Consider the following 25,328-nt stretch of genomic DNA (forward strand, 5'->3'; position numbering starts at 1 on the left):
AATGGAGGAGGGAGGGAGGGAGGGAGGGATGAAGAGGGGGGTCGAGGTACTGGAAGGTCAGATGGATGGTGGGATAATGGAGGAGATTTAAAGGGGGCTGATCTGTGTGTAGAGGATGAAAAGCCAAAAAGAAGACAAAGGAGGAAGAAAAGGGTTTTCCAGGAGTCCTCCTCAGTATGAATCCACCCCGGAGAAGAAGAAAGGAGAAACTGATTCAATGTTGCAGCCAATTAAAATGCGTAAATCCTGCGCTGCTCCATGTGTTTGTTGGTCCACAAACTCCTTCCAGCGGCTCTCAGGAGAAAAGCTCCATGGTGGAGGACCAGGAACAAATAGGCTGGAAAACACGCGGAGAAAGCCGGGAGGAGGGCTGTGAGGACGAAGCCCGGGATAACAAAGCAAAGCGAAGGGCCTGGGGCTTCAGCGCACCGACCCCCCTCCCCACACCTCCACCGCCACCCCCTTAAAGCAGCCTGCTCACAGCCCGGACGGAGCCTCCATCCCCCAGCCCCCGCTGCTCCTGCTCCTGCCCCCGCTGCCAACGAGCTCCCCGACCGGCCGGGAACAACCGCGGAGTGCCGCGGACACGAAGATCCAGGTTAAGAGGTCCGGAGCGGCTTTCTGCTGCAGCCAGGCCGGGGCGGAGCGACTGTGCGCCGGGAAAGGTGGACGGCTGCGGTCCGTCTGTAGGACCAGGACTTTTTATTTTTTGTCCTCCTGCTCCTTCTTCTCTTCTTCTTCTTCTCCTCTGAATCACATCAACAAAGGCCCAGACCACGTGACCCACCCGAGACCACTCCCACACACACACACACACGCACACACACACACACACACCCCTGTATGCATTGCAGTTGACCTAATCTTAATCTCACTATCCCATTTACACACATTGTCCTCACAAATATTCAACTGACCTGCACACGTGAGGTAAATAAAAACAAGAGCTGGGGCTGAAGGGGAACTCTCACACTCTGCAGGTGTCCGCACACATGTTGACCTGATGGTGGCGCTACAGGTTCGCACTGTCACAGTTTACCGAAGGGTTAACACCAGGGGCCTTCTAGCATTAGAGGATTAGTTTTGGAGCTTCAATGTGAATAAACAAGGTGATTACCTGGTGATAACACCTATTTATAACATTTATCCATCAATTTCCTAAGAATAAAGGTGGATTTCATGATTAGGACCAGTGATTTTCAAAGTTTGAGGAGGCCATCGCTTTCCCCCAGAGCTCGAGTCACAGTGCATTCCCCTCAGCTTCGTGTAGTGGTTAGTGTTCCTTCCTTACAGTGAGAAAATCCCAAGTTCGAGTGTGTATGGTGTTTGCATGTTCTTCCTAACGTGTGCTTATAATTAAATGCCACAGTCCAAAAACAGGAGTTTGGGTTTATCGATGACTTTAAGTCAGACGTGAGTGTGTGTGTGTGTGTGTGTGTGGTAGTTTAGATCTTGTTGTTGTTCACCCAAAGTCAGCTGGGACTCTGAATGTGATAAAACAGTATAGATAACAGCTTCTTTTATTTTTTTGTGAAAGGCTCATTGTTGCTGAAGAAATGCCTCCCATCCTGCTGCCATTAGACTGCTTGACACTGATATTCAGTCACTATCTTGTTTTGGATTTTTTTTTGCACTTTCTTGAGTGCCTTCAGTATTTTAGAAATGTGATTTGTTTCAGTGCATTTTTACCACTTCTTATGCAATTACCATGTTTTAAAAAGGTATCTTGTGTTTCTTCTTGTTTGCTCATTTGTTGTTGTTGGGTTTTTTTTTTTTAGCTCTGTTGCTGTAACAACAGTATGAAGTATCTAGAGTTTATATGGATGTTGGAATCAACTGGCAATTGAAAGCAAGACTCTTCAGGTTAGACATTCACACAGCCTCATCCTCATAATTATCCACAACCTGAGGCATTTAACATTCTTGACATCCACCAGTGTGTGAAGCTGAACCAACTGGGTAGTCCTTTGAATAAAGAGTCCCGGTGAATGCGTTAAAAACGAACAAAAATGTATTATTGAAGACCATTTCTTTTTTTTCTTTATCTAAATAACACCTCACTAAAGACAAACACAGAGAACAGTCACAACTTTGTTCTGGTGTCGAGAACCATCAGAGCTCCTCCACATATCTCCACACTGAACACAAATATGTTCACGCCTTAGCAGCATACACGAGGCTGTGTGCATATAAAAGGTCAAAACGTGAAGCTAAATATAATATTCAAAGTTACAATGACAGTAATTCCTAAACAAATGGCATAGTCAGTTGTTACTGGTATCGAGTAAGTACAGTGTTAGATTCCAACCCCTGGAAAGTGAATATTGTAAAGTGGATGTAGTTTAGTTTAGTTTAGTTTAGTTTGGTTTAAAACCATCTTTAAAATGAACATTAAAATAAACGTTAAAATTTAAATTTTACAAGAAAAATAACCACGCAGTGATTGAAAAGAGAAAGAAAAACAACAAAAATAAACATAAATGTAATGTATTCCAGTTTGGAGAGGAACTGAATTGCTAAACAGATAAATAATAGTGTCCATAAAAACCACAAGAGGCGTGATAAGCAGCTTGTCACCGACAGCCTGCAGCCAGCAGAGGGCGCTCTCATTCTGCATCAAGGACAGGCGAAAGTATGGACCTGAAAATATTAGGAAATTCAACATTTCATTTTTGAAAAATAACAATAAAAAAAATAACAAGTTGTTGTTTCTTTTGTCAAATCTTGCATTCATTAAATGTTATGCCACCATGCTGCCACATCCCGAACACCAGTGTTCCTCAATTTCAGGTCCGAGGCCCATTCGAGTCCAGTCTGGAGCAGAGCCGAGATAAAAACCACGACAAGGTGGTTAATAACCCTTAATAGAACGCAAACAAAACATCTGAACTGCCTTTACTGTTGACTTTTGTAACTTTTAATGAGTACAAACTAAAACTACCATGGCACATTCTAAAGCTGCCGATCTCTAATCATTCTAGAACTCGTGACAAAACTCTATATTCTAAAACTCTTGAAGTATTCCACAACTCATTAGACTTTCTAGAACTTAGAGGTCTTGAAAGTCTTGAAACATACTAAAACTGTGGGAAAAATTCTAGAACACTTGAGAATTCTTGGATCTCCAACACATTCTTGAACCTTTAATGAAACTCAGGAACGGTGGACGCTTTTAAAAACTCTAAAACGGTTGAAACATCCTAGAACTCTTGAGGACTTTCTAGGACTTGGGCACGTCTTTGAAGTGTCACACCTTCTAGAAGCGTCATCCTCCAGAACACTTTTAGAATTCCGATCCATTATAGAACGGTCACAGATGTATTCTGGTGCTGCCAGTAAAGCAGTGTGAGTTCTGACCCGATATGCCGACACCAGGAGCAGGAGTGAGAATCCTCTTCTCGTTTTGAAAAAGAACCATTGACTAAAATCCAGAAACCTGATCGCTCCTGCTGCTTCCAGTTGATATTCTTGTGTATCATGTGAATAATTTAAATCCTTGTTTTCACTGCTGGTTACAGTCGTCACACTTAAAGTCTCCGCTGCCTAAAAGCTTTCAAATATTGTCCTTTAATTTTTTAACATCCTTTTATTTTATCCAATTTATCGTGGATGTTTTGTTTGTGTCTTCGTCTTGTTTTGTTGTTTTTTTGTTTCTTTTTTTAATCTCTGCTGTTTACTTTTGTGTGCGTATAAATCCGCCGTATGAATCATGTTAATATCAAAGGAAACACAAAGAAAACAAACACCTCTTTTGATTTGTTCATTATTTTCTGGACAAAGGGCAGATTTTCTCTGAGCGCGAGGTCAGAGTGTCGCCCCAGGACATTTTCACTTTAAATGTCGGTTGGATATTGATTTTTTACAAAAACACACACACACACACACACACACACACACACACACACACACACACACACACACACACACACACACACACACACACACACACACACACACACACACACACACGTACGTTAAATTCCGGTGTTTTCCTTTAAGCCATCTGGGCTAATTAGTTAACTCTCCTCTCTACTCCTTCACTCCCCGTCTCTGCTCCTCTTCCTTTGTTTTCCTCATCCTCATCCGCTTCCTCCTCTTCCTCCTCTTCCTCTCTCCGGGTTTTGAGGTTAAACTCTCCTTGAACTGAATGACTGTTGACTTTGTTTACTTCAGATGAATGTCAATAACTTCAGGTCAACCCTGAGAGGTCGGCGATGTTTATAGTTTTTTTTTTTTTTACAACAACACTACTTTGATATTTTCTTCTTACCGCTGAGAAGATATTCCCCTCTTCCTCTTTACTCCTGGGTTTTATCATGTATTCTTAGCATTACACCTGGTTGTGTGCATTATACAGTTCAGAGGTTTTCAAAAATTGTTTTGCAGTTTAAACATTTTCTAATGTTTCTGTCCACAAATACCAGAAAACAAAAAAACACAGAAAGAAGTGAAGCACTCTGTTCCACCCCCAATCTATCATAAACAACAAGCTCTCCATCTGTAAACTCTGCTTAAATATTAATACACTATGAGACTCCACAATGCAATTTGTATGCCAGAATGCTTGATGCCACCGTTTCACCACTTTTCCTTTCTTTTACTTTCCTTCATCACATTTCCTATCATCACCCCAAAACCTCCATTATTCCCCACTGAAAGCTCTCAGTCCATTAACCTGATTCCACCTGCAAACACGGAGGGAGGGAAGCAACAGAGCGCGAGAGAAACAAAGACGTTACACTACTTCTTTACCGAAGTCAAACCTGATCAGTGTGTTCAATGACTACATTTTAAATGCCCATATAAGACAAAACGTGTAGAAAAATACGACAACTTGCCCGACGCAGTGCAAGAATAGCAACTAAAATCTATTACTTCTCTCCTGATCTCTCATGCGGCCCCACGGGAAAATATATTCTTCCATTTCCAAAGAGAGAGGCAAGCAGCTCGGCAACACTTGAACCATTTGGGTAGAAAACAGAAAAGCGGAGGTCCAAACTGTTAATTGTGGTATAAAAACACACTTTTCTAAGTGAATTGATTGCAAGTGTCATCAAACTAAATAAATAAATTGATATTCACAACAGTTGCAGACTAAATGAAGAGACCAGATATTTGTGTGTTTTCTCTTCTCCCAAAAAGTTTACATATCAAAAATATATTCGATTAACGTGAGCATATTGAGTTTCTCATGGTTACTTCTAATACATGCTGTTCAGATAACAGGATTAAAAGGGATTCAGTCGAGTTAATCTGAACAGGTGGAACTACGTGACATGATTAAATGACCTTAACTCAACAAATTTGCTTTTTTTTTTTAATCACATGTACACATGGATTTGAAAAGCTGTTCACATTAATGTCTTACAATGTGTTGTGTTGTTTGGCCTCACTGGACTTCACATGTGACCCACATGGAGCTGAGCTGAGGCGTTTCTGCCCGGCGACACGCTGTCAAACTCCGTTTCTCACTAAACAGCCACAAAACCCATTAGCAGGCTTTTTCTTGTGTTTACGGCCTCCGCAGATGCTTTGTTGGCAAGAATTGAGCAGACACACACACACATAAGAGCTGGTATTAATTATGAATGCAAAAAAATATTGCATGTTGGGTGAAATCAGTGACCCAATGATGTGAAAACAAATGTTTTCTAAATGTGCAAAGCTGGCACAGACATACTGCAGCCCAACGGATGTGCAGCTGTACAAAATATTGACTCGGGAGGGGATTAATACTTCTGAACACTAGTTACCTGTTTGTAAATCAAATTGAAAACCATGTTGGATTTTTCTTCCACTTCACGTTGTGTTGGCTTATAAATTATATTTACATTTGTGGTTGTAATGAAACAAAATGTGCAACAGTTCAGGGGGTATAATATCCCTTCAAACCACTGTAATTCATCTGTAATAAGTAAACGCACCTCAAACAACATTTAAGAGCCTCATAAACTAAACACACATTTTCTTATGAACTTTGCTGTGTTGTATTTTTTATCATTGCTGTATGTTTTAAGGGAAAACGGATCAAATCTCTATCTCAGATGTAACAATTGAAAAAAATAAATAGCTTTGCGCCCATCGGACACCAGGGGGCGTCCGAGAGAGAAACCCACGAACTCGGTGGATTAAAAAAAATTATTGTAATAAAAAAAGTTTTGATTATTGAATATTTAAATATGAAACTCATCTTCTAGTTATTTTCCACTTCATTTCGATGAATAAAGTTTGGATGAATAAAGTTAGTGCAACAGTTTTACAACTCCAAATCTAAAATTATCAATTAAACAAGTGAACATCTCAGCTTTTCTTTTGAAAAGTTCTTGTATTTTTCGAGTTTTAATAAACTAACATGAGCTTGTGATTAAAACAAAAGATGCAAAATGAATCAATCTGCAAAAAAAATCGAAACGAGAGGAAAAATAACAGAAGAGAGGAAGGGATTGAGATGCGACAATCTACGTTAGATTAACGTACAAATATCCTCCTCTGTCACTTAATTCCTAATCTCACTTGGACACATTAAATCGCTATGTTTGCTCTATTTTTCTTCTTCTTGTTGCTCTTTTTACCTTGTTTACTGTTCTGCTGTGTTGCACCATTCTCATCTGAACAAATGTCTCATATTGCGCAAACTTGGAAATAAATCCCTTTTCTGATTCTGAGATGAAGGGTTGTTTGGAGAAGAATTGATTATTTTATCCCACGTTTGCTTTATTTGGGAACATGGTGAAGGTCTGTTCTGCAAAGAGACCAACCAGTTTGACAGCAGAGAGAGAGAGAGAGAGAGAGAGAGAGAGAGAGAGAGAGAGAGAGAGAGAGAGAGAGAGAGAGAGAGAGAGAGAGAGAGAGAGAGAGAGGTGTGCACTGCTTCACTCCTGCGCTCGGATCATTCCAGCTCGACTCCCGCCGCGGCGCATGGAGGAGCCGCGCACCGCACGCACCGCACGCACACCGGCCCGGACTGTAACCAGACCCCCGCAGACATGAAGGCTTTCCCCGGAGGATGTGGAGGAGTTTCCCCGCTGTTGCTGCTGCTGCTGCTCGGCCGCTGCTGGAGCACCAGCCCCGGGAGGACAGGTAGGACTGCGGCCGCCCCGGGCTGAGCGCTCCGGGTCGGGGAGGGACGCACCCGGTGTCCGCGCCTCACCTTCAAAACTTCACTTTCACCACATTCCAGTCGATTAATCGATCACTCTCAGTAGATTAGAGGACAAACGGGTTATTCATTTTCCAACATCCCCCCACTAATAAGTTTTCTTCTCTATTTTCTTTGTGGGAAACTTTTTCTTTCATGATATGAAAACGTCATTATATCATCTCCACAGGCTTCAAATCTGCATTTTTCTGTCGGTTTGATACACATCTTCTGATTTTAGACTGCATGCATCATCAGAAAATCCCTCTGAATAAATCAATTCCATTTTGACATATTTCTCTGATCTGTTAAAAAAAATCATAAAAAAATGAAAATCTCGATTGCGTCACCCCAAAAGTTTTATACGCGTTTTTAAAATTGTGGATATAGAAATATTTGGCAAAATTTGGGCAGATTGTGCTCTGTTCACCAACAGAGGCTTTACTTTCACTTCAATCTTACCACATATTGTTAATTTAGCCTGTAAATATCACAGGAAATGACCTGAACACGACTTTAATCTATAACATTTTAAATTGTCATAGATGTAATGATCCCATTATTTAAATAGTAATCACTATAAATGCAAAAATGTGTGAATAAATCTCCCAAACTGACAATAAAATGAATTTTCATTGTGAAAAAACTAAACAAAATTGTCTTGAATTGCGGAAACTTTCAGGTTAAAAACACTTAAATATCCAAACTAGATGCTTCACTTTCATCTGAACTTATTTTTCTGTTTGATTTCACCACATTTTCTTATTTGGGAGTGTGAATATTCCAAAGTATATGAAATATCTGTAAATCCTTTAAGATAAGACCTCAGTCAGACAGATTTGTATCTTCCAGTGCTGTAATAAGACAAATAGGAATATTTCAGAAAAAACTAAAAGAGAAGATGCAAACTGATTTTCTCCTTTAAACCACAAAAAGTTTCAGGAAGCTCTAATATGTAAGACATAAAAAACACATGTGACTTCACTTATCATTTATGATTATTTACTATTTATTATTTACTTATTTATTCACATTTTGACTTGTTTTAGAATGACTACATCCCTGAAAACACAAAAATACAGAAAATTTTAAAAAGCTTTAATAAATAAATGACCTTGTATTGTTTTGATTGTACCAGTCTCTGTAATGAATTACAGGAAAAAAGATCAAGTTTCTAGATAACTCCTTAATAAGATTATAAAAAATATCTTTTGCTTATCGAGTGTCTCTTAAGTTGAACGTTTTATAGTAAAAAAAAAAAACTTAAACTGTAAATTCTTCTGAATACAATCCAAATGACCACTTACAATGAAACATTAAACTCGGACTTAATAAACTGTATTAAGACAATTTAGGTCCCATATATACAGGAGCTTTATCGCCATTCATACATACACACCATAGGCGGATAGAAGATCACATTTTTTCCTTCAAAAGGCTCAACTCAGGCTTTTAAGAAGTGTGTTAAAAAAACAAGAACAATAAAAGTATAAAAACACACAATTAAAGCAGTGAGTAAAGTGCCGACGATGCACACGGTTATGGTTACTGCACGGGATTATTTTCATGTGAAAACGGAAAACCTGTGTTGCAAATGGTGCTCCGTCGCCAGCGAAAACCCAACCTTTTGAAAATGGCTCCCCAAGTGGAACTTTTTGAAAACGCTCCGACTCGCCGCTCCGTGGAAACGACTTTTCTGAAGTGCTGCTAGTGCGCATGCGCACCGCGGCCGCCGGGAATCGTTTTGCACACGCACGAGTACATGGACGATAACAATGTTTGCTTCCATACGAGTGTCTGTTTACTAACCATCGTTAATGCATCGTTTTCAAAGCGTCTCGAAGGAAAACGATGCAGAAACAATGTTGAGACATTTTGTGTAAGCACGGCCTGAATTAAAAAAGAAAAGTTCCTGCACAGGTCTTTATTGAACCATTTCATTGTGGGTATTTTAATTTCAGTTTGTAAAATGTGAAAATGTTCAGTTTTTTTAAGTTTTCCATCACAAAATAAAGAATGTTGCTCAGCTTTTCCACCATTTTCTAACATTTAATGCCCATACAGCTCAAAAAGAATCAATAGATTATTCACTCATAAATAGAATTGTTAGGTGCAGTTTGTGCGAGTTAGATGTTTCACATGTGAGCTAAAGTTTTAGATGAAGTGTTTGATTTGTATTATAGTGATTAAAGGCGGGAGGTTTGGGAGATTTACACTGAGCTATGACGGTAAAGGAGGTGGAAACATATCAGTTCAAACCCATTTAACATTATATCAGGATTTAAAATGAAATATAAATTCTCTGCAACCTGAACCGTATGTTTTTATTAATATAACATGAGTTATGTCATTATTTGAGGGAGTTAAGCGTAATATCTAAGGGAAAGTCTGTAACAAATGAAATCTCCACCGTTAGACTATTGAATATATTTTGACGTCATTGTACTCACCTCCGCAGACTCAGCAGAGTACAGATTTCAAAGGATCTCTGTGTAGTTTTAATTATTTTTTTCCAATTAAACCTTCATTTCCTCCATTTGTTTGTTTTGCATCCAAGCCAAAGCTGAAAGTTTGTTTGTCCTCGACCCGGACGGGAAGACGTTTTCTCCTGGTGGAGCGCCGTTTCCCTCGTGTTGTTCTCACGTCCTTCACCTCTGCATATCTCTAGAAAAGCTGTGAGCACACTGAGCTCGTACCTTCCGGAGAGAAGATAACAAATAATGAGAAAAACACGAGTAATCAATTACTTGTTGATGAACATTCTGACAACTGGTGATGTTCAAGTAACTAAAGAAAGTTCCACAATGTTTTTTGTAAGAAGATACAGCTGAATACGATTAGAAGTAATTAGTTACTTAGGAAAGTAACTCTGGCGTTGCTCAATCTGGTCTTCGTAATGAGCACATACCTGTGTTGATGCTCTATATCTGAAGTGTCATCAGTTAACAGGAAGTTTCAGGCCCATTGTAACTCCAGTAAGTGTAATTGGGTTGATTGTGTTATTGTGCTCATCTTTTATGACACCCTCTTTTCCCCCGTCTTCATATTTAAAAAAAAAAAAAAAGAAGCTGCGAGCACTTTGACTTCCTTCCCACTTAAAATTGCTTTTCAGTGTAACTTTATAGCAACAAATGAACCTGGCAGAGTTTCTGCTTTACCTCCGAAGCTCAGAACGTAAAGCAATGACTCAACCTTGAGCTAAATTAACACGATTTTAAATGTTCCGTGTGTTTGTAGTAATTTTATTATATGAGAAGAAGTCGTGTTCAGGTTTTTTCTCGGTAGACAAGAGAAGATGTCTTGTCTTATTAGCTTCCGGTCTTACGCGATAAAGAAAACATGAAATCTTCCTGGGAGAGAACCTTGAAACAACAGGGTTTTTTTTTGTATTTCTCTATCAAGAGGAGTAACTAAAACAATCAATCTGCTGGTCTAAACTATGGGCAGATTAAAAAAAAAAACAATAATTGTTACCATGAAAAAGGTAGAATCTAACTTCACATGAAGGAATATGGAAAACTGATGTTCGTGATGCTCCTCATTCAGGTTGGAGGATCTCCAAGAGATCAACCTTTGGATAAAAACGGCTTTGTCTTTACTCCACTTTGCATGTTTGATCTGTGTTTTACAAATCCACCATCTCTTTTGAGCATTCGCAGTTATTGATCCCGTTGAAACATCACAATGAGAACCATGTACGTTTAATCCAGAAACGCTGCAGGAGGACTCCCACAGGGAGGAGGAACCCCCCAGAGGATCCCCCAGGCTTGGTGGAGCAGCTCCGCACGCTGATTAAGAGTCTGTAGACGGTTTCAGATCAGATTATTTGGGAGTGCTGGATAAATTGTGGGGCCGGACGGCGGCGGAGTAATGAGCACTCTGGCCTCTAATGTTGGGCTTGGCGGCGTTTCTGTGTGCTGCGGTTTCCTCCCACCGTCCGAAAACATGTGTCTGAGGTTAGATGATGACTTTAAATGTCCTGCATGAGTTCTAGCTGGGATTAAATCATTTTTGCAATTTTAAATCTAACAAAGGCATTAATATATTAAGTTGCTCGTAATGAAATAAAATTGTTTAAAAAAAAAAAAATCATAATTGAGTAAGAGTGTTGCATAGTACCTATTCCAAATCCATGAATAATTACAACCATGTCATCCACTACATTTATTTTAATGAGCAAACGGCACAAAAACTGTTAAAAAAAAAAAATTATTTCCAAGAAATGTTTATGTATTATTACATTATAGGCTGTTAAAACATCTTAAATGTGTTACGATAACCTATTTAATAAACTAATCATGGACAAAAAGCTGTTTGGATGTTGGTTTGAGTATTTTATTACATTACTGGCCATTATTACATTGTCGGTTGCTTGAATGACGGGTCATTTTTGATTAGGCTGATGTAACTTCAGATTATAGAGCATCTTCCTGCCACTGACTGATGTAACTGAACTCAGTGAGTGAATCAATCATTAAACTTTAATCAGTTGCAAATATTCAACACTTTCCCACAACCCTGGGGGAGAAAATCTGGCTGAGCTGTTTTGGCTGAAATCTACTTGAGATATTAAGAGCAGAAAAGACTCTTACTCTCTTAAATCGAAGAAGAAATCAACCAACGCTATAGTCCGAACACCTAATATTTCCCTCCAACTACCTGATGTAACTGAAGCTGGACGTCGAGCTCAAGGTGGTTTCCAGGACATAATCATACCTGTGCTGCCTGAACACCAAAAACATCACCAGCAATGGAACGCTTGCTTCATACTAAGTGAGGTTTCCTGAACAGAAATCGATCAGTAATCCACAAAAAGCCATTTTCCTCCATGTTCACATCAGTTGATATGTATTGTTTAATCCTGTAAGCATTGTCTGAGACATTTTCATTTCTTGTGTTATTGCACCCTCATAGGAAGCTGTTTAAACCTTTTATTTATTTTTTTTGCTCTGTGGGAAATAAAAACAGAGTAACTGGCAGACCAATTGTTTTCATTTCTTTGACGACAAGAGTTTAACCCATTAAGACCTGCAGCGACATGTATGTGGTTCACCCGTTAGAGCCGGTTGAGCCTGAGCGTGCTATTGTGATAGCATCTTTTGTGAAAGCAGCGTTCAGGGGAAGATGCTTGCAGTTACCCGCAGTTCCATAGAAGAACAGAAACACTCGGTTACATGTACGCAAGATGTTATCGCACACCTTTAGAGAAAAGTGTCAGGATCTGTCCGTTCCTCAGCACGCTGCGACAACAGTGCCCGTTCAGACAAAACGGGCTTGCAAAGCATCATGGGAACTTTGAGTGATGAGCAGTTTGGGATGTTTGAGTGTGTGTCAGTGACGCTTGAGTTTTGTGTCCCGAAAGAGCGAGAGAGTAAATAAGTGAGTGACCGATGAGAAGAAAACGCTGAGCTCGACTCTTCAGATGGTTGTGTGTGTGTGTGTGTGTGTGTGTGTGTGTGTGTGTGTGTGTGTGTGTGTGTTAAGTGAAAACAGCTGAGTGCACTCGATCTCTGGGACTTTGTCTCTAAGATTTGATTACATGAAGAATTTGTTGGAGTCTCATTGTGTTTGTGTGTTGTGTTGTTTTGTGCTGCAGACAGCCTGCGGATCCTGGTCGCTTGTTAAATCAAGTCCAATTCGTTCCCATTGGTATGAATACAAACACACACTGTCAATCACTCCATTGTGATGTTCCAGTTTATAAACAGTTGTTGAGTTTAGGGGAATAAAAGTTTAAAATAATTATTGGAAACATTCTGGGATCGACGGCGGTGCTCAGTAGGTGTTCCTGAGGACTTTCTGAATTGGTTGCATATTTTATTTGAGTGGCTCTAAAAGGTCCTTCAGTGTTGTTTTGTCCTTTGCAGAAGGTTGAGAGATCTGAAAGGTCAAGGAAGTCCTTAAATATTTAAGGTTTCAGCGGCACCTAAATGATCTGAAGTGTTTTTTTTTTAATGATGTTTTAAGGTCCAGGTTCTCCTCAAGAAGCTTCACGTGCTCTAAAGGTTCTAAAGGAGGATTAAAGACACGTTTGAGGAGGTTTGTTGGTGGCTTCCCAATAAGTTCAGCATCCTCAAAGATTGTCTTGGCGTGCTGTAGGAGAAGAAAGGTTGACAGCGGGTCCTTACAAGGGTCCTGCTTCCTCCTTGAGCGATCCTTGAGGAGCTCAGCAAGGCCCTTGAAGGAGTTGTTGGTATTTTCATGGTGATTAATTTAAAGGGTTCATGTCAGACGAGTTAAAAGAGGTTGTAAAGGTATTTTAAGGGGATTAAAGCGATTATATGTGACCTGCAGGACTCTTCTGACAACTATAATAAGTTCTTGATGTGGAAAGAAACAACTGAGAGGTTCTTCAGTTGGTTGTAAAATTCACTAGAGTGACTGGAAATGTCCTTGAATGTTATTTGGAGTTCATAGAAATCCCAGAGGAGGCTGAGAGGTCTGAAGGGTCAAGGACATGGTTAGGTATTTTATTGCTTCAAGGGTTCCTGAAAGATCTCAGGTGTCATTGGTTCTTCTTCAGATGCTCTCTGAGAGGTTGCAGCGCTTCAAAAGGACATGCTTGTGGAGGTTATTGACGTTTCTGACGGATAAAGAATACGTTCAAGTTGTCGAGCTTTAAGAGAATTTCAAGACAGGTTCTTAAAAGCGCCCCCGCTTGAGTGACCCTTGAATCTGTTGTTGGTATCCTGAGAGGGATTTCAATTAGATTTCAAGAGGTTGCAGAGGTATATTAGGATATGGTGTACACCCTCGAGGTCTCTGACACCCATAACAGGTTCTTGAGGAGGTTCCAAAAAGCTCTGAGGGGAGAAACAACTTCAAATGTTTCAGATTTTATTTCAGTGGCTAGAAATGTCCTTGACAAGGTTTCTGTCTCCTGAGAAGCCAAATGTTGGAGTTCTCATGGGTAAACAAAATATTTTCCATATCTTGTGTGGAGTTTTTAGAAACTCTAGAGGACGTAGTTGGAGAGTTCCTGGGATTGGTTGAGCGTTGAAGGTTTCAGATGGACCCAAAGATAATTATCCTGCTTCTCTATAAGAAGCTTTGCATGCTCTCTGACAGGCCGAAGAATTTCAACAGGAAGTTGGGGACAAATCTTTAAAAGATTTAAATGTTTTGGGGTTGGCTAAATTATCATTTAGGAATCTTCAAAGAGATCGATTCTAAAGGTTGTAGCAGCCTCTCTGACAAGGTTTTCACTGTGATCCTCACTAGTAGATCCTTGACGAGTAGGAAATGTCCTTGAAAGCGTTGTTGACATCTTGAGCGTGCACCTTAAAGAAATGCTTAAGTTTTAAGAAAGACCAGAAATACTTCCAATCCCGGCTGGTTGATTTTTATGCAAACAAGCCTGACATTCCTTTGGAGACAGCGCAGGTTGTTTTAGACGCCCTGAACTACTCTTTGTGTGTACGTCATAGGACGTTGTGGATGTTTAAAGAGAGAAACCTTTGCAGGGTCTTTGAAATGGTTCCATATATCCTTTAGCGCACTGTAAATGTAATTCGTAATCAATTAAACAGAGCACTTGCAGTGTCTTTAAAACACTCCATATCTTGAGATTTGCAGTCTAAAGAGATTTCATAAGAGATTGTCCAAGTTTGGACTGAAAACTATGTGACAAATCTATTTTCATTGCAATATCAACACGCAAAAATACATTACAGAAGACATGCTCTGCAGATTTAGAATGAAATATGAAAAATAATTACAATTAGTTTTAATCAAAGAGACTATTTATAATGTTTTTATTACGAGTTATTTTGAATAATAATTCACAATTAAAATCGAATCTCATCTTTTCAATCATTTGTATTTATAACAAATCACATTGTTAGAGCTCATATTGTGCAACAAGAGTCTACATCCTGGAAATTCTGATTATCAGACATTTTCATCATTATGCATCGTTTCCAAGGTCCTTGAAGTTTAGTGATTGTTCCATAAGAAACTATTGTAGAACTATGACTTGTCGAGAACATCACAGATGAGAAAGAGAGGAAGTTCAAGTCAATTTCCTTTGAATATGGAGAGAGGTTTAAATTAAACTGTATTGGTCACAGAGCATATTGATGCACCTTTGTGCAGTATTCGGCTATTCAAATCCTGGATTAAATTAAAGGGAACCACGTTTGCTGAGATGTACCTCAGAGGTTTTACTGAGCTGAGGCGCCAACAGACGGAGGAAGAGTTTGATTCTCTGTTCAGATGTTGTGTTTCAAGCTTCAGCTGCAGCAAACGAAGAAACTCGGTGATTGTTGTGACGGCTGAAAGATTCAAGGCTCCAAACAAATCCCCTGTGTGTGTGTGTGTGTGTGTGTGTGTGTGTGTGTGTGTGTGTGTGTGTGTGTGTGTGTGTGTGTGTGTGTGTGTGTGTGTGTGTGTGTGTGTGTGTGTGTGTGTGTGTGTGTGTGTGTGTGTGTGTGTGTGTGTGTGTGTGTGTGTGTGTGTGTGTGTGTGTGTGTGATTCACCCTCGTTCCCATTGACTTTTTGAAGGACCTTGGCCAACCGCGTGTTTGTGTGTGTTTCTTTGGAAGCAGCTAACTGAAACTCAACACCGACAATGAAGAACAGGCTGGAGTCCCGTGGTAACCATGACGACCGCGTTAGCACACCGAGTGAAAAACTACGATAACAATCAAACTGATTGAAAATGCACATAAGCCGATGTGTGTCAGTGCCGCCTGGTCTCAGGAGTTTGGTTCACAGGAGACGAGACTGTTTGTTAATCTGAAGCTGAAACAAAAGGCCAATTTGTGTTTTTAGCATTTTGGTTTATTTCCTCTGTTTTTGTGTTGGGCTGGTTGTTGTATTTTTTTGTTACATTCTTTAGTTATGCTTCATTGTTATGCACTTTTATTTACTAATTCGTTTGACTTTCTAAGGTTACTTCTGCCTTTTTTCTAGTTCTACATTTGTTTCTCGTTGTTTTGTGTGTGTGTTTTGTTGTTTGTTTGTTTGTTTTATAGCAATTTTTAAGTTGGAGTTGTAACTACAAGAAGCTGTTCTGTGAGTATTTGTTGCGGAGTAGTAAATTAGGTTGTTGTTCTGAGTTGTTGTGCCACATGTATGCAGTGATCTGCAAACCTCTAATGGTTGTTCTTTGTTTGTGGACCTTTGAGGTAATAGTCACTACACACCAGTACACATCTGCTATGAGTCACAAGAACTACAAGCGGAACTCAAGAGATATTAAATTTCTCATTCTCTGATTTGTGTTTTGGCTCAGCTGCAGAGAGCGATCAGATATGAGAGTAACATGTTGACAGGACTCGGTTCAGTCTCTCGTGATGAGAAGTTGAACTTCAGTGTGGAGGTGAGCGAACGACCTGTGAGCTGGAGCGGCCCCCTGAGCGGGGACAGTGAGCAGCCGTCAGATGAAACCTTGTCGCTGCAGCTTGTGGGATTTTCGGAGCAGGAATGTGAAGAATGTCAATAATGGAGCTCAGAAACTGTGCGCAGGATTATACAGGCCGTACGGCCTACCTGCTCGCCGACTCGCTCTTTCTCTCTGGACCGCAACACGGAAACTCTGCGTCTGACGCCGGGGGAATGAAAGCACGTTTAACCCACTTCTCACCCTCTCATACCAAACCACTCTCACTGGGTAGATCCCTGGAGGTCAGGGTTCATGCCGAGCTGCATCTGGATCTCATTTATCTGTTTTCACACCTGTAACTTGCACAAATCCACTCTGGCCTGGAAGCCGTTTTAAAAGTTAAGCTTATTTATTATTGGTTATTTATGATTTGAACCTATTTTTTGTTTAGTTACTTTGGTGTACAAATACATTGGCATTTGGAATTTAAAGCCACTAAACCAGCTTTGCGGTGTTCCACAGAGCTCCAATTTTGAGCCACTGCATTTTTTTAACAAGACAAAATGAGTTTCTGTTATTTTACTGATGATACTTTCTTATATTTTGCTGTTTTAATCTTTTGTGACATTTGGTGCTAATAATTTTGTGACTGTTTTCACTGCAGACAGTCAGTGTTTTCAAACCTTAGACCTTATCACGGTTCTATGGTGATTATGATTAGATTTGAGCAATTTCAAATAGTTGTGGTGAGTAATTGTTGCTTATTTAAGTCCTGCAGTTATATTCTAGTTACTCTGCTGATGAATACTTTTGCACTGACATGAGTGGCACTGCTCCCGTCGTGTTCCACCTCCTTCCAATTACTGTAGTTATAGCATAAAAAAAAATATATATATTTTTTTGTAATTTAATATCACAGCCTGCAGCTGACATTTACTTTTACACTTTATAGTAGCTTTTTAATAGTTATGTTTAGGTTTTAACAGTTTATACTATTTATGGAGCGTTACTAATGATTATTGAAGCTCAGAAGGTTTAGTTAAAGGACCATGCTGCAGAAAGCTAGGCCTCAGTATTTTTAACTTTATTTGAACTTTTAAACTTTATTTTTAACTTTCTGCTATTACGCTGATGATGCTCTGCTATGTTCTACAGTTGCAATCAGTTAATCTTATTAAGTTTGTCACAATTGTTCCAACTGACGGCTGAAAGCGGCGGTTTTTAAATCATTAAAGCAGTTTTAGTTATAGGCCAACCTACACCTTTGGACTTCAGATGACGCTTTCTCAAGTAACTAGTTGCATTTTGTACAGCTACTGGTAAAGTAAGAAGAAGTAAGAAGTTATTGCAGTTAGTTGCTGATCTTAAGTACATTGCAAAAACCACCCTTTTATTCCACCTCCCTTAGAATGTACAGACGTCTGTTGAGAGTAATTCACCTTCGACTGATATTATAGACAAATTAAAACATGCTCACCTGTCAGGATAATTTTCATTGCTGAAATCAGACATTGGTCTCATGTACGCTGATCAGCAGTATATTATTCCAGCTGGAAGAAAAATCATATCTATGGAAACATCAAGATCTGTTGAGTTCATTGATAATTAATAATAATCACTTATTACACTGATTTCTGATGCAGAACCTTGTGTCAGGTTGCATGTAACCTTCAACGGTCTCTCAGAAAGGATCGAGCCCTTAAACTCAACTAATCCGGGTTTGTATCCAGAGAGACGTCAACTAGATGACAGTAGCATTAACATTCAGCCGTTTCAAAAGAAGGAACTTTTCTCTTCCCTGTGGAATTTTCCCTCAACGGCAACAAGAGTGAGAGTGCAGCAGCTTGATACCGACAGACAAGCACAGTCTCGCTCTGAGCTGCGAAAACTGCTGCAGGCAGGACACACACCAATATCCACAAAAAACTCTTGTGCGCGGACACACACACACACACACACACACACACACACACACACACACACACATACGAGCTGACACACGTGGACCGACAAACACATACACACGTACAGTGCTGATTTAGCGAGAACATGTTTATTTGGGATTCGGCTTTCCTTCGGTTTCCTGAAAAAGAAAACAACACAAGTTTGAACTGATAAATAAAGGGTCATGAATCCAGAAATAAACAAAACATGTTATTACACCCCCCCCCCCCCCCCGCTGCACGCGCTCTTCATTCACTCGCTGCATGCACGCTCGGTAAACGTAGCCAAGCGTTCGGGAGTCATTTCCCACACCTGCCTGCGGGACTTCCTATAGAACACAAATCGGCGGGCTGTTCGGGTTAATTGGAAACTTCTGCCGGTTGCACGTGGTTGCACGATTACGTGGTGGAGCCGGTTCACATGCAAAGTTTACCAACCGGTTTGACAGACGGGACGCCCTCTCACCGCCCAGCTGCACACTTGGTGGGATTTTTCTCAGCTGAGCTCCAAGTTGCTGAGATTGTGTTTACCGGGATGACCGATCCTCAGCTGGTTGAGACATTCCCGAGGACAGTGTGTGTGTGTGTGTGTGTGTGTGTGTGTGTGTGTGTGTGTGTGTGTGTGTGTGTGTGTGTGTGTGTGTGTGTGTGTGTGTGTGTGTGTGTGTGTGTGTGTGTGTCTTTCTTTGTGATATACAGGGCCACTGTGTCCATGTTTACCTCAGGACAACATCATGGCTGCCTCCTCTCGGCCTCAGCTTCATTTCCAGACGTATTCATACAGAAAACAAACCAGGATGAGCTCATTGTACAACCAGAGTCTCCATACTCATCCCAGTTCAAACACTCAGTCATGATAATAGACAGTGAATGCGTCGGTTTAGTGTCACTGCATTTTTAATTAACGTAAGTGAGCACATCACAGATTAATGTGGGTTTAGTTCTTCTGAAAGCAAGTGAACACATCACAGTTCAATGGCACTTTATTACTTGTTTAATCACTTTTAACTTATTTATCATTTCTATGTAAGTTTATTCACGACAAAAATAAGCGATTTAAAGTAATGACAGTAAATGAGTGCATCACAGTTTGCATCATGCATCAGTACATATGTAAGCAAACACATCGCAGACATTAAAAAATGTAAAGCAAGTGAATGCCCCACAGTTTGAAAACATAACCGTACATTACAAGGTAAATGATCACAGTTCAATGTTAGTACTTAATACATCACCGTTTAAATGTTAAGAAAAAGGATAATGTGTCAAAAGTAAACAAATGCATCACTTTAATTATGGTTAGAATTTATGCGTTATACCTTAGATGCTTCACAGCACAATGTACATGAAGGTCATTGAATACATCTCACTTTCAATTAACTTCAAAAGTTAAAGAAGCTGGTGATCACAGTTGAAATACTCTCTAGTATTTATGAAACTCACGTCACGATTCGAATACCTTCTAGGGTCTGTAAAAGTCATTGAACGCAGCACTGTGTAAATACAGTTTATTCAGTGGCTGCAGCCTCACGCTGCGGGGCAGATGGTCACATGGTTTCCCCTCCTGCAGTTCAGAAACATCAATAAAAACACTTAATGAGTTGAAACGTTTCATTGAGCGGTTTCAGAGTGCGGCGATATGATGCTGCCATCGATTGGATTTTCTCCAGTGAGAGCTGGAATTCCTGCTGCACAGCGGCGCTGCAGGCAAGGTGACGGCAGGTTGAACACTGACCCCATCAATAGTTTTCAGTGCAAAGCTTTTATGAGTTCATATCTTTATTGTTTTGTCCATTAGTGACCTTAAAATGCTGACAATAGATGTTGGGCAGTTTGAGTATGTTGAAGAATGGAAAGAACTAATTGGACTAAGCTGAACACTGCTCTCCTCCGTGACATTTTACCTCTATTTCTAATCTTTCTCCCTTTAAAATATCCTCCATTCAAACCTATTTGTCATTCAGCTGTTTATATCAGAGGAATCCATCAAACTGTAGTACAAGCTTCAGACTTTATGTACATATTTCTAATTATTCCTGTTTACATAAGCCCATTACTGGTAACATTCATCCATTCAATATTATAGTTTAAATGTAAGTACAATTATTTTGTTTAATCAACTTATTTAGTCTTTCTGTTACTTTTTTATTTACTTATTTTCAAACTAAATTGAACTGTGTTGTGTTTTATCTTAATATTTTCTATTCTTTTTCAACTGTATTTCTTTTACTTAGATATGATTATTGTTAATTAGTTTTACCCATCTACTGCCAATTTAATGTTGTCTTATTTGTTTTAAATGTAATTTAAGATAATTATGTTCTGTTTTCACATTCTAATGGTATTATTTATAAAATTTTGTCTTTTTTGATGTTAATTAGAATTAATTTAGATGTCTTTAATTCTTTTATTGTCATAATGTCGTTTAATTTTTTGCGTTTTTTGATTTTCTGTGTAGAGTTTACATATTCTTCCTCTATGTTCGTGGGTTTCGTCCCACAGTCCAAAAACATGCATGTGAGGTTAAGTGGTGACCCTAAAATGCTTTTAGTTTTGAATGTGAGTGTGTGTGGTTGTCCGTCTCTTTGTGTTTGTCCTGTGATGGACTGGCGACCCGCCCACAGTTAAGCAGGATTGACTCCAGCACACTGGATGAAGCAGTATGAAAGACGGATGGATGGATGTATGCTTAATAATGCAGTTTTACTTCGACTCTGCCAGTTTTAGATTATCAACTCAACATGTTTCTTTTGATCTTATATCCTCCTGTCACCTTATCATCATCATCATCATCAGGAGCCATTATCAAACTATCAGACCACCTCTTCCTCTTGCTTATCGGCTCTGTCGATTTTACACCCACATCGATTCCAATGTGTAAAGACACACTCGCCTTTTGGTGAGCATTACAATGACATGGCGATTTGTTGCCATGGTGACAACAACAAACATGTGTTTCATTGCTGATGAGTGCCAAACCTGTGTGATGACGATGAAGGAAAACATTGTAACGTAAGCTTTGTTGGCTTCAGTATTTGAAACAGAATCATACTTCCTGGTTCCAGTCGGGCCCGACGGGACACTGACTGACAGAAACCGATGAGAGAGGTTGAGTCCTGTTGAAATCTGCTGAGTCACACACTGCTTGTCTCCGCTCCTTTGTGTCTTGTTCCTGTAGTTAAGGGTCAGACCCGAGCCTCGGGTCTGTGTCGCTATAATGAGAGTCCATCGGTTTTACTGTTCAGGCAGCTGATTGGACGCCCCGGTCTGTCAACAAGTGGACAAACCAGCTCAGTGTGGAGGGACAACGTGTGGACTGACTGACAGCGAAACACTGAGGGCGGTGTGAAAGAGCAGCCAGCAACTCCTCACTCATTAGAGATAATTCAATACTGACACACACAGTGTGTGTGTGTGTGTGTGTGTGTGTTATCCCCCCCTCTATCCCTGGTTGTGAAACAGATAATCAGCCGTGATTGGCTGCTGCTCTGATTGCGATCTGGACGGATTCCAGGAAAGTTCATCTTCCCTGTTAGCGGCTAACAGCTAAGAGCAGTAAAATAAATTTAAAGTGAGGCGACTCACATTTCAGTTCTCTATTTCTCTCTTTCATTGGATGTTTTATGATTAGTTATGGATAAAATAAAGCAACTACAAAAGCACATTTTCAACACCTTTATTCCAATATTATTATGAATCCGGTCTGGCAGCTGTGGTAATGAACCCACAGGGAACTGAACTTGACTTTGCAGATTCACTGATTTGCTTCTTTTACTATCAGGAACCTTGGCATAGTTTTTCTATTCAGGCAATTTAGAGCCACCAGTTAACGTCCTGATAACACCTGATTTTGGAGTGAAAAAGAAAACTGTACACAGAAATTCATATTGACAGGATCTCTCATTGTGAGGCAACAAACCACTTGTAGAGTTTCCATCTAAACTTGTATATTTCGGTTTTCCACTTGAAAGGGAGTTTTGAAAGTGGTTTTGCATGCGTGTTCTCAATGCCAAAAGTCAAAGTCCTTTACCTGAGGCCGTGCGTGTCGCGTCTCTTTATTGTCAGAAAAATGTCAAAACAAAATATCTGTGGATTCAACGTTCATTCCCGAGAATTCCATGCTGATTTTACGTTCATTCACCACTCTGGTCGTCGCATTTCCCACTCACAGTGCTGACTCAACAGAAAACCACCGGGATCAGAACTGATTTCCTCCCCACGCTTCGTACCTGCTGCACTTCAGCTGAGACTCACCTGTATGGACGGTATTCTGTCATGACTCCCAGTGCTCACAACCCAAATCATTCAATGGACTTTACCAACACCAAAAGCTCACCGTCCCAACTTTTAAGAGTCACTCCAGGCGTCGCAAAGAAAAAACAGATTTTTCATAGATCGTGAGAAGACCTCTGGCTGAAGTTTGGGTTTGGGGGCCTTTTTGTGTGAGTTTTTCTTCAGATACTCCCGTTTCCTTCCACCTTAAAAAAATTAGTTTATGGCGAACTGGTGACTACAAAATGTGAGTGTGTGTGACTGCCTGCCTCTGTGTGTGTATGTGTGTGTGTGTGTGTGTGTCCCGCCAAGGTCTAACTCAGGACGACCTGAGTTGGATATATCCATATAGACTCAGAGGATGGATGGAACCTTAATAAATACAGAGCGGTTTTGATCATCCTCTACATATTCGGGGCCTTTTCTAATTCAAAGGATTTATTTTATATCCGTGATTATGTGCTAAACTTTGTTGTGAACGGGCGACATTGACTTGAAAAGATAAAAGAAAAGTCTTAAAGTTTTACTTTTACAGCCTCTTTACATTGAACAAAGTATTCAGACACTCGTCGAGTTGCTCGAAGTCCAATAGCATGACAAGATTCCCATACAACGTTCAGCGTGCCGCAACTTGAAAAGTATGCTGCCATAGGCTGAAGATTATTTACAAGTTACTGCTGAAAAGTTCAAACAGTTCACATGGAAACTTAAAAAAGTAATAATTTGTCAGATTTTGAACAGCTTGTTGACGTCGCAGTAATTGAGAGTCTAAAGAAGATACATGGGCGTAGTTATTAACTGGAATTACAGATAATTCCTAAAACCCGAGGCTTTGATTTGTGGAGTGATCGATGGTGTAGTTTGTGATTGCAGCAGGCGGCCAAGCTGTTCAGTGAGGTTTTAAACACTACCTGGATGTGATCAGATCAGCGGAAGACAGAAAACAGATGAAGACAACCTTGTAAACGATCCACCAAACGACCATGGCCTTATGTATGTTTTTAAAGTCGATGTTGATGCAGGTGGGAAGTGTCTTCTGGTCCGATCCAGCGACTGTAGCTCAAACTGGAATATTTTCTGACAGAAATGTGTCAGAGAGCAGCACAGTTAAGTAGATTTCACATAGAGAATGTAAAAAAAAAAAGAAGAAGAAGGAAGTGGAAAAGGGAACTCATGTAAAAGGTCTCCTGCAGCAGCAGACGAGTTGTTGGGCTTCGTCCCTGCCCCCCCCCCGTGTTTGTCAAACCTTGAAAACAGTTCAAACTCCATAACTGAGACACATTTCCAGTCAGAAAACTTTGTCTGTCGCACACAAACAAAAACAGACCTTCTCGGAAAATGAGTGTTTACCTGTATTTTTCATTTATACCCTAACACATTTCAGTAACCAGAGCCACGTGCGACTAAAGACTCTTAAAAAGAAAAAAGTTTGAACGATAAGACCCGTGGTCATTTTTAGTAGTTTAAAGAGAACTAATGAACCTGGGTGGGAGAAACTTGACGATTTAAGTTCCTCTAATGTAAAGATTTGCAGTTTTTTGCGCGTTCACAGTTTTCAAGGTAAATACTTGTCGACCTGTGCTTTACGTTCTCGTGTCGTATGACTGTCAGACCCCCACTGAACAGAAAATGTACCACGGAAATCTTATATTTTCCAATAACTGTGTGCTAAAACGGTTTGATCAGCTAATTATTTTCATAAAAACGTGTGTTATCTTTGTCTGAGCCAAGATGGACGTAACAGATAACGCTCTCCACACTTGTCGGTCTTTGTGTCTCATTGAAACTCTTATTAGAAACATTGAAAGTGAATCATTAACCTTGACTTGTGTTTGCAGGTGCCGCATAAAACAAGCGTATAACTATCTTGACTCTTGTTTGCCTTTGCTTTTATCTCATTAAACGATCGACAATCATATTGACTCTTGTTGCACACTACATGTGTTTAATTGAAACCTGTCGGCCGTCGCCTGCTTCCTATTGAAACTGACGGGCAGCCATCTTGACTTGTTTTGTCATCCCGGCTCTGAGTCGAAGTGAAATGATACTAACCCTTTCTCAGCTCTTTCTCAGATTGTTCTGTCCTCATTCAAAACCTCTTTATAACTACCTTGACTCCTGTTGGCAGTTATCTTTGTCTGTCAGGAGCTGTTGAATAGTGATCTTGACTTCGTTTAAGCCTTTGCCTGTGCCTTTTTGATTTTGATAGACTGTCTTATTGATTCTTGTTGGACTTCCCTCTTGTTGGCTGCTTCCCATTGAAACGGTCAGATAATCAATCTTGTTAGCCTTTACCTGTGTCTGAAGCCTTTAAGCGTATCTGACTGCAACTTGTCTATAGCTGTGTTAAGCTCTTGTTGATCTTTCTGTACGAGAAGAAAAAGCACACAGAGAGAACATGCAAGCCCCACACTTATAGGCCCCGGCCTGGATTCAGAACTGGGCTGTCTTGTTATTAAGCAACAGCGCGAACCACTTCACCAACAAAATTCTGTTAATTCCTCATTACAGATCCAGGGCTTGAGTTATTATCTGCTTTAATCCAAATACAGAATGTCCCAACTTTTATGGAAATGAGGTTGTGAAATATTGCAAAAGCAGTTCTGTGATACGTTCAGGCTTCCAAAGAACATGGGCATGTATTGCGTA

General features: G+C 40.0%; 1 protein-coding gene across 1 annotated transcript in view; it reads left to right on the plus strand.

The window, feature by feature from the left end:
- Positions 1–6,837: 6,837 nt before the first annotated feature.
- LOC308125614 (melanoma receptor tyrosine-protein kinase-like) overlaps positions 6,838–25,328 on the plus strand; it is a 41,317-nt gene continuing 22,826 nt past the window's right edge. The window contains exon 1 of the mRNA XM_080489500.1: positions 6,838–7,080. Within this exon, the coding sequence (XP_080345626.1) occupies positions 6,987–7,080 (94 nt within the window). The 5' untranslated portion in view covers positions 6,838–6,986. The remainder of the gene's footprint in view (positions 7,081–25,328) is intronic.

The sequence above is a fragment of the Lipophrys pholis genome (assembly GCF_963383615.2).
Source record: "Lipophrys pholis genome assembly, chromosome: 20".
In the NCBI taxonomy this organism is placed as follows: domain Eukaryota; kingdom Metazoa; phylum Chordata; class Actinopteri; order Blenniiformes; family Blenniidae; genus Lipophrys; species Lipophrys pholis.